At 42.9% G+C, this 9,469-nt stretch overlaps 1 protein-coding gene across 1 annotated transcript; it reads left to right on the top strand.

Annotated features, from left to right (window-relative positions):
* The first annotated feature begins 402 nt into the window (after nucleotides 1–402).
* Nucleotides 403–9,233, top strand: calcoco1b (calcium binding and coiled-coil domain 1b). Its single transcript, XM_023996715.2, has 14 exons — nucleotides 403–493; nucleotides 1,846–1,991; nucleotides 2,293–2,395; nucleotides 2,653–2,878; nucleotides 3,739–3,949; nucleotides 4,187–4,323; nucleotides 4,420–4,489; nucleotides 5,606–5,860; nucleotides 6,351–6,476; nucleotides 6,858–6,953; nucleotides 7,167–7,257; nucleotides 7,412–7,569; nucleotides 7,816–7,895; nucleotides 8,532–9,233. Exons 2-14 carry the CDS (start codon nucleotides 1,860–1,862, stop codon nucleotides 8,560–8,562), a joined length of 1,716 nt encoding a protein of 571 aa, XP_023852483.2. The 5' UTR covers nucleotides 403–493; nucleotides 1,846–1,859; the 3' UTR covers nucleotides 8,563–9,233.
* The last annotated feature ends 236 nt before the right edge of the window (nucleotides 9,234–9,469 follow it).

Here is a 9,469-nt window from a genome sequence, read left to right as displayed (position 1 = left end):
TACGCAAATGTTCCAAATATCCGTCTGTGAGTTCGGTATGTTTCATATGAAATACAGCCTGTTTTCACAGTAGCCTAAAGAGAAAAAGAGAACAGATTTAAAACTCTACTCGGAAACGCATTCTTCCAACTGCGCTTTCATTTACAATAAGTCAGTAAACCAATCAATCTCAAAAGACGCAGTGAGTGACAGTTCTTTTATATCTCAACGTGACAGCGCTATCTTTTTACTACCATGCGCCCCACATGGCAGTTGTAGTCCAAGACCAAAAGTTGTATATTCCTTTCAGGATGTGATGTCCTCTCAAGAACTGCATTTACCATAATGGAGCCAACTGTTTTCATGCTGTTCCCGGGTGTGTGTTTGTGTTGTAGTAGCTAAGGCAGCCTGCTATTAGTTGACAGGCGAGCATACATCACTTGATTTCAATCACATCTCTCTGACAAATAGGCAGCACTGAAGACATTGGGGGAAAATTGCGTAGCCACTTTAGGTAAGCTTTAAAAAAAATCCATGACAATGTATGTGCATTAATTTATCAATGTTGTTAATTTCTTCCATGATAACAAAAGTATGACTTGCTGACTTGACAAATGCTTAATCATTTAGGCTCCAAATCAAATTGGTTTACTAGGCTTTAATTTCAAGCTACCATGGCAACATTTAGTTAGGCGTATTGGTAACACAAGCATAATATTAACTAAATGATCATCTTTTCAAATGTATGAGGTTATGTTAATTTTAAGGGGACAGTTCAGCCCAAGTTGGAGCATTTATCAATGAATCTAGGCTATTATAGCCTATGCCATGTCATAATACGTTATAACTATATTTTAGATGAATTATTTTTGTAAAAGTTTGTTTATTAATCCCTTAGGCTGTCTGAGGTGTAATCTACTTTTAAATGAAGCAAACATGTCAATTACCTAGTAATTACAGTGACAGGTTAAGATGTGTAGACAAAACAATAATGTACGATAACAATGTTGCATAATCTTTGGGTGATCACAGCAACATCATGACAACAACAAAAATCATGTAGGCCTATATTCCCTACTTCACTATCATCGTTGCTTGGCTGCTGGCTCAGTTCTCTCACACTCTCTGGAGTCCTGCTTGTTTTAGTATTTTCAGAAACGATTCTGGCATGGACAGTGAACGCTCATTTCACAACTCTTGGAAATCTAATATTTGCTCCTGTCCATCAACTACACTCGAAGAGGTTTTGCCATTCATCAGAATGTTACCAAGAATAGCTTTAGGCCCTTGATCTCAATCCATGACATTGCAAAATATGATGCCGCTGCCTGTAGGCTTCCAATTGGAGATAAAACACACCAGCTGATGTACATCTACCACCTCTACTTTTTATTGTATTTAAGATCAGCTTTAAAACCATAAACTGGATTGAAGGCTTTTAACCAGTGCAATGAAAGGGTCAATATGTAGGTAAGTAGGCTAAAGGCTATGGTCTGCCTACATCCAAAGATTTCCAATCTGAATAGTAGCTTTCAAGTAATATTGTAATTTAGGCTTACTACAAGCATGTTACTTTTAAAGAGTATAAAACTATGGAATAGTGTAAACCAAATAGCCTTTAAAGCAGATGCCACAGTAGAAGTAAAATGGCAACATTGCTGTTTTTCCTTCATCCATAGCTTGTTTTATGGCCTTAATCTCAAGCATACTCGTGGTGTTGTTTGTTACGAACATTGGGACATATGCGTGTCTGTTACAGTGAACACATCACATTCCTAAACTTGTACCGCTATCATTTTTCATCAGCTGTTCTCCACTGGACTGGAACACATTTCACATTTCCACGTCATGTTTTCGTCTCCACAGAGCTCCTAATTGCCATGGAAAAGCAGTCCAAGGTGGAATTTCGGAATGTGGGACAGATGTATTTCCCCCAAAGTAGAGTGGAGTGCCACTACAGCCTTACCTCTCATCATCACTGGACCAACAAGGACTGGATAGGCCTCTTCAAGGTGTAGTAACATTCACAACCTACCTTTCTTCCTGCAAATAGTACATTTCACTCATTTTATAGGAATCACAAGATTTTCCTGTTTTACATTTTTAGAAAAAGAGCCAGAGTGATCACTATAAAGGTATTTTAACAGCATTAGTAGGCTATTTGAAAGATTACGTTCCACTTTTTTTTAAATCACTAAGCGTTTGTGCATTGTACTGTTTTGATGTTTAAAACAAAAGAACACTTCCAAAAAATCACAAGGGTAGCCTATTATTGATATGAACAATATGGATAACTGCTAATGTCTCACTCAGGCTGGCTGGTCTTCAGTGAAAGAGTACACCACTTTTGCATGGGCTCTCACTCCTGAGGGGTACACAGAAGGAAATAATGCCAACTGCTGTGTACATTTCCAAGGTAAGAATGCATCCATCATGTTAGATTAGCACAGGAATGAGAAGTACCTTTTAAGGCTGGGTTTACCAGCAAATTAGCATTTTTTTTTTTGTCAACTAGTCAAACCCCTTGATGCAGCATACAATTGACTTAAAATTGGTAAATATTATACTCAACACATTTGATCAGTTTTTGGGGAAGAAAATATGATAAACCAAACAGGAGAAGTGAAAAATATATATATATACCCCCACTCCATATCTCCTCCCTCTTCACAGCCTCTTACCTGCCCCGCCCCAGTGCGGTGGAGTACCAGTTTGTCTATGTGGATCAGAGAGGCGAGGTGTGTGCCCGCAGTCGCCAGTTCACCTTCTGCATTTCCAGGCCTCTGGATGAGCTGGAGACATTGACAGAGGAGCGYGACGAGGATGAGGAGGGCGGAGAGGGGGATGGGGACGACCTGCTCCTGGTGGTGCCCAGAGCTCAACTCCTGCAGGTGGGGATGTATGGATGGACAGTAGCTCAGTTTCACTTAACTTCTTTATAAATGTGTCATACTCATGTTGTAATTTGTCCAACATGAGTACAGTTTGTGGGTACAATTAATGCACACATGAGGGCAGTCTATGTTAATAGTTTGGTTCCTTGAGGTTACTCCATACAAGTTGAGGGTTTAACAATTCCTGTTTTGATAATTTCCCTTTGAAAATAGTAGTTGCATGCGGGAGCGTGGCGCAGCAGTAGTGCTGAAATCTGTCAAGCACAAAGCCGATGTCGGCATGGGTTTGAATACCACTTCAACTACCACGTTCCACCTGTTCTCACCTATAAACTCTGTGTCCCACTCCTACATTTCAACCTGTCTGAAAATAATCCAACATGGGAGGAGATTGGAGCTCACGGTCCCTTTTTAAAAAAAGAGAAAAAAAGAAAATTGTTGCCCTACTCTCAAGCCTTCTTTCATGGACCCCTTGGTCTTCTCCCTTTCTCTCTCTCTCTCTCTCTCTCTCTCTCTCTCTATACGAAACTCATTTCTTCTACTCCGTCTTTTCTTGCATCTCTCTTCCTCGATTCTCCTGTTTCTTTTTTCAAGTAGAGACGCCTGCTCTCTCTCCTCCTCCAAATCTGTCGGAACCTTCTCGGAACAATTTGCGACACTTGGCAACCATCTTTCTTCTTCCTGATTTAGGCCTCCCCAAAACTATTTGAAAACGTCCATTTTGTTCTTCCTTCAAGAAGAAATCAGCTCCTATCTCCCAATTTTCAATTAAAATATATAAATATTTCGTTCCGCTCCCTTCTCTCTCTCGGTTATTTTTTCTTTTCTTCTTTCTTCATATCTTTTACATTGTCTCGCTATCCAGCCTCGCGGATGGAACTGTTGGAGAACAGTCCGATTCAAAACAGGCCCGGGAGGAGGCAGAGAGGGAGAAGGAGAGAGAGGAAGAAAGGAGCAAAAGGGCGAAGGAAGAGTGGGAGCGAGAAAGGGAGGGGATGAATGAGGAGATCTCTGAGTTGAGGGACAACCTGAGACGGAGCTGCGACAGGATGGAGAAGGTGGAGGGGAAACAAAAGGTATAACAGTATATGTAAACTGGGTAAATGGATGATAGATCAGCAGACAGTAACTGGTACAGTAGACACAGAACTTAGAGAAAAATATTTCCTTATACTCCAGAAGGTGCACCTATTCTACATGTTGTAAATAAATGGATCTGGATTGTTTACAACTGCTTAAAAGCTTAAATATATCTTGTTTATATAGCCATAAACCCTTTCATCGCTATTCTTCTCTCCCCCCAACACTGGAAGGATATGCAGTCCTCTCAAGAAACCTTGTCTACTCTATTGGATGAGAAAGCTGAGCGCCTGCAGCGAATCAGAGAGCTGGAAGATGACATCATGGTTCTAATTCAAAGAGGGAAGGAGACAGAAGCTGAACTTGAAAGGTAACTAAGTGTTTGTGAAAGAGAAGACTTTGACTCTGTCTTTCTTACTTTCTCTCGSTTTGTGGGTCTACCGCTTTGTTTTGTTTTGACCCACAGGATGAAGGAGAGAGTGAAAAAGATGTCCACTCAATTGAGGGATGAAGAAGAGGAGAGAAATAATCTGCAGGTAAACAATAGTGTGTAGTTTCCCTCTCGTGTAGTAATACAGCTAGTTGAAATCCCTACATAGCCTACTCAGCCCTGACGTTGGTACTTGTGGAAGTGTGCCAGAACAGCAGATCTCTGGAGCCAGGCCTGATCTAAAGACAGGTGTCAGCTCCTAGTACCCAGTGACCTGAACATTGGGTGTCAGCTCCTAGTACCCAGTGACCTGAACATTGGGTGTCAGCTCCTAATAACCCAGTGACCTGAACATTGGGTGTCAGCTCCTAATAACCCAGTGACCTGAACTTGGGTGTCAGCTCCTAATAACCCAGTGACCTAAACATTGGGTTGTCAGCTCCTAGTACCCAGTGACCTGAACATTGGGTGTCAGCTCTAATAACCCAGTGACCTGAACATTGGGTGTCAGCTCTAATACCCAGTGGACCTGAACATTGGGTGTCAGCTCCTAGTACCAGTGACACTGACATTGGTGTCAGCTCCTAATAACCAGTGACTAAACATGGGTGTCAGCTCCTAATACCCCAGTGACCTGAACATTGGGTGTCAGCTCCTAGTACCCAGTGACCTGAACATTGGGTGTCAGCTCCTATACCAGTGACCTAAACATTGGGTGTCAGCTCCAGTACCCAGTGACCTGAACATTGGGTGTCAGCTCCTAGTACCCAGTGACCTGAACATTGGGTGTCAGCTCCTAGTACCAGTGACCTGACATTGGGTGTCAGTCCTGTACCCAGTGACCTGAACATTGGGTGTCAGCTCCTAGTACCCAGTGACCTAACATTGGGTGTCAGCTCCTAGTACCCAGTGACCTGAACATTGGGTGTCAGCTCCTAGTACCCAGTGACCTAAACATTGGGTGTCAGCTCCTAGTACCAGTGACCTGACATTGGTGTCAGCTCCTAGTACCCAGTGACCTAACATTGGGTGTCCGCAGCTCCTAGTACCCAGTGACCTGAACATTGGGTGTCAGCTCCTAGTACCCAGTGACCTAAACATTGGGTGTCAGCTCCTAGTACCCAGTGACCTCAACAATGGGAAGATGATTAGCCATTTAACTTAACACAAGTTTATAGAAATCCACATAAAAAACATACTAACATCTCCCCTTATCCCCCAGGTGGAGAACGGGGCTGTGCTGGCTGATCTGAGGGCGGTGCAAAAGCGTTTGGAGGCCAGCGAACGCGGGGCAGAAGGTCTGAGGCAGGAGCTGAGTGAGATGGGGGCTCAGCAGGGCCACAGCCACGCTGAGCTGCACCAAGCCAGGCTGCAGGCCGCCCAGCTCACCCTGCAGCAGTCTGAGGCCGACCTGGCCCTGAGGGAGGGACGCGCCCACTGGGCCCAGGAGAGAGAGACCTTCAAACAAGCAGCAGAGGTTAATGCAGTGGTTACTGGATAGGGTAGCACTACAATTCACAGCACAACCTCCAATACAAACACATACAGCACAAACCAGAGGTGGGGGTAACCCCATAATACAGAATTGGTGCAGCAGAACATAGGGATAATGCAAGATCAAAAGCTGAGTCATTTGCTGATTCCTATTAGCCCAGTCCAGATTGACTGGCACCTGTTTTTTTTACTCAAGGTTAATGCATAGCACTAAGATGAATTCAAACAGCCCCTTTCTGAGCCCTACTTCTGGAGCCAGCTAAGTTTCCTACTCCATTGAGGAATATGGCGTAATAAGGCTCCAACTCGTCTCTGTTTCACAGATCCTGAGCATATGAGGCAACAGAGCTTAGCCTATGTGGATCAGACAACCACCTATTTCAGTTAGCATACAGCCAATCATTTCTGTATTTATGAATCTTGTGTATGTGTATCCTATTTTTAATCTATTAATCTGTCTTTCCTTGCTGTAGCTTGATAAAGAGAGGGTGCAGAAGTTAAGCCGTGAGGTGCAGCGGAAGGAGCAGTGGCTCCAAGAGGAGAGGATGGAGAGGCAGAAACTAGAAGTTGAGCTTGGAAAAGAGAAGGATTGCAACAGGGTAAATATAGTCAATTGTACTGCAATAGGTAGGCTATATTTCAGCATACACAAACACATAGACCATATACAACTATTGGTACACGAAAACATACATGTCTAAATATAACTGCCATCACCATCGTGTCACTAATCTGTGCCCTCATCGGACATTCAGATCAGATCGGATTTCAGGAAACTGTTTGCCGAACCCCAATAAAAAAAACATCCTCGGCTACTTTCACAGTACACACAAACGCAAACAGACAGACACAAATAGATGTGCCAGCAGCCTGGCATCAACACCCATTCATCACACACTGCTCCCCACAGTGAGTCACACAAGGCTGTAAGTCACACTTACCCCACCGGCCATCTCTTAACACACCAGTGCCCCCTGCAGGTGCTGCTGAGCGATTCCCGCAGGGAGGTGCAGGAACTGAAGGCCAGAATGAGAYTGAACCAGAAGGAGAGAGACCAGCAGAAGATGGAAAGACAGGCAAGGATCAGGCTATTTGCTGTTAATATCGGGTGTCTCTTCTTTATGTCTATATATTTAACTGCTGTTATGTGTGGCATCACTGATCAAAATAAGGTTTCAAAATAATTTGTAGTGATGGGTTTGGTTGAGTAAACCATGTTGTGGATGTTTCCATATCTGTGCTTGTCATGCCCTGTAATGGTTGCTGTGTACACATTCAAATACACACAGGACCTGCTGGACTACATGCATCAGTTGGAGCAGAGACTGGAGGTGGCTACAGACAATAAGTGGAATGAAGTGGCTCTCTACTACTCAACCAGTGAGTGATACTAATACCATAGAGGCTAATGTACAGACCCAATGCCAGGCAATCACAGTGCCCATTCTAGTCATATACAGTATAGTACAGACGTCGTCCCATTCTTGGATGCTCATGACATCATATTTAAAAGACACCATGTCTTCCTTTGCAGCTCGTGGCGCTGACACCCCATTTCAGGATGAGAAACCCTCTTCTGAGGATGAGATGCCTGCATCTCCACTACCCTACAGGACACCCAGACTACCCTACTGGAGCGACGCCCTGGAACGCTCCTCTCACCGTAGTGTGAAGTGTCTCCAGACTGAGACGGTAGGCCACCATATCACAGCCAATGTCAAACTAAATACCACCAAAACACAGAGAATACGTAATGGGAACAGCTAAATATAAGACTATAGCACATCCGAACACAGACCAAACATTTTAATATCAACAAAACATACTGACATCAAATCAGTTAAAATCACCATATCAATATCCCTGAAATCCTCACTGGAGTTGTTTTATTGTGTGTGTGTGTGTGTTTGTGTGTGTGTTCTATCAATCTGGACTAAGGATGAGGAAGAGCAGAACAAGACCAGTAAGGGTGAAGACAAACCACTGATTCTGCCAGACCTCACCAACCCCATCCTAAGGTGACCATTTTGGCCTTCGGCCCAAACACTCCACCATTTCCAACCTAACCAATTTCTATGCTGACTGTACATAAACAGTGCTGACTGCTGTTAAAACTACCCTGTTCCCTTCCTTTTCTTGTGTTATAATATTTAAAGCACTGCAGCAGTGCCAGTGAATTAAAGAACAGCGGGAATAAGAGCATCTGTAAAATGATCATGATTTTCCTCCCCAAAACTAATGTGAGTGTTATAGAGGTAATGCATSAGCTGGAGTAGACCAGTGGGAGTAGAGCCACACAGGAAGGACGGGAGGGGGAAATAAAGACCAGTGCTGCCTGGAAGCAGTGTGGGGATGATCTATCACTAGTCACACAGTGTTCAGTATTCACCACATCATCACTCATTTCCCCTCTCTCTCTCTCTCTCTCTCTCTCTCTCTCTCTCTCTCTCTCTCTCTCTCTCTCTCTCTCTCTCTCCTCTCTCTCTTCTCTCTCTCTCTCTCTCTCTCTCTCTCCTCTCTCTCTCTCTCTCTTCTCTCTCTTCTCTCTCACCATATTAACTATTATGCCCTTTCCCTCTCTCTTTCATGCAAGCATCCATCCACAGAGCATCATCTAACTATTTCTCTCTTCTCTTCTTCTTCCTCCTTCATAGTGAGCTTGCTGACTGCTCTCCCTTGTGGTAACAGCAATGAGGACAGAGGACAAGTTGCTTGACAGTTTACAATGTAGGCCCTACATTATTGTTGGCTACAGTCAGCCATGCAGACAAACTGTGCTGTAGAGATACAATATGTATATGATTATGAATCTGGCTTGGGATGTTGTGTGTGATGAGTGTGTTTTTTAAAGACTCAATTGGTTGTGTGGTGAGTTACTTTKCAAAAAATATTTGAACTAAAAAAACAATTTGGCAATTTTTCTCTTCGATTTATTTTAATTTTTAGATTATATTAGTGGTTTGGTTAATATTCAATGTTGGAAATTAAAAGATGTTTTGCGTGAAAGGTGACTATTGTGCCATGTTCATATGAGCACAGTCTCAACGGATGTTTGCATAGAAATGGAACAGTGGTTTATTAGGCCATACAACTTAGCAGATGCTAGCTGTAGACCTACATTTGAAATGAGACGTTTCTTATTGAAAGCAATGTGTCTATTTGAAAATGTTACTATATTTATCTAGGTATGCATTTTCTCTTGGTGCTATAACTAGCCCGATTTGGGAGTAGGCTTTAAAAAAAAAGTAGATTTGTTAAAGTGTTCACAGGAGTTATAGAATGAACAAGTTGTGTCTATTGGTTATGTGGTTTTCTTTTATTTAATGATTTATCCATTTGACTGTGAAGTTTACTTTCTGAGTGCTTCACACTGTGTGGAGTAGTTTCTGTAATAAAACACTACCTGTTTATTGATTGATGCTTGTCTCCTGTGATTTTTATGAGGTACCGTTAAGACAAACCGTTCATACACTTTATCACAGAATGGCTGGATGGAGCGGAAGATCAGGTAGGTGGCTACTGTCTGCTCCTCTGCCTCTGATCCTCTTTGCCAATTTCTGCTCTTCGTCTATTACTATTCTCCAAAACTCTC

Source organism: Salvelinus sp. IW2-2015, linkage group LG11 (genome assembly GCF_002910315.2).
Source record: "Salvelinus sp. IW2-2015 linkage group LG11, ASM291031v2, whole genome shotgun sequence".
NCBI classification, from domain to species: domain Eukaryota; kingdom Metazoa; phylum Chordata; class Actinopteri; order Salmoniformes; family Salmonidae; genus Salvelinus; species Salvelinus sp. IW2-2015.
Note: the sequence above shows the minus strand (reverse complement) of the source record. Positions and strands in the feature narration are given on the sequence as shown.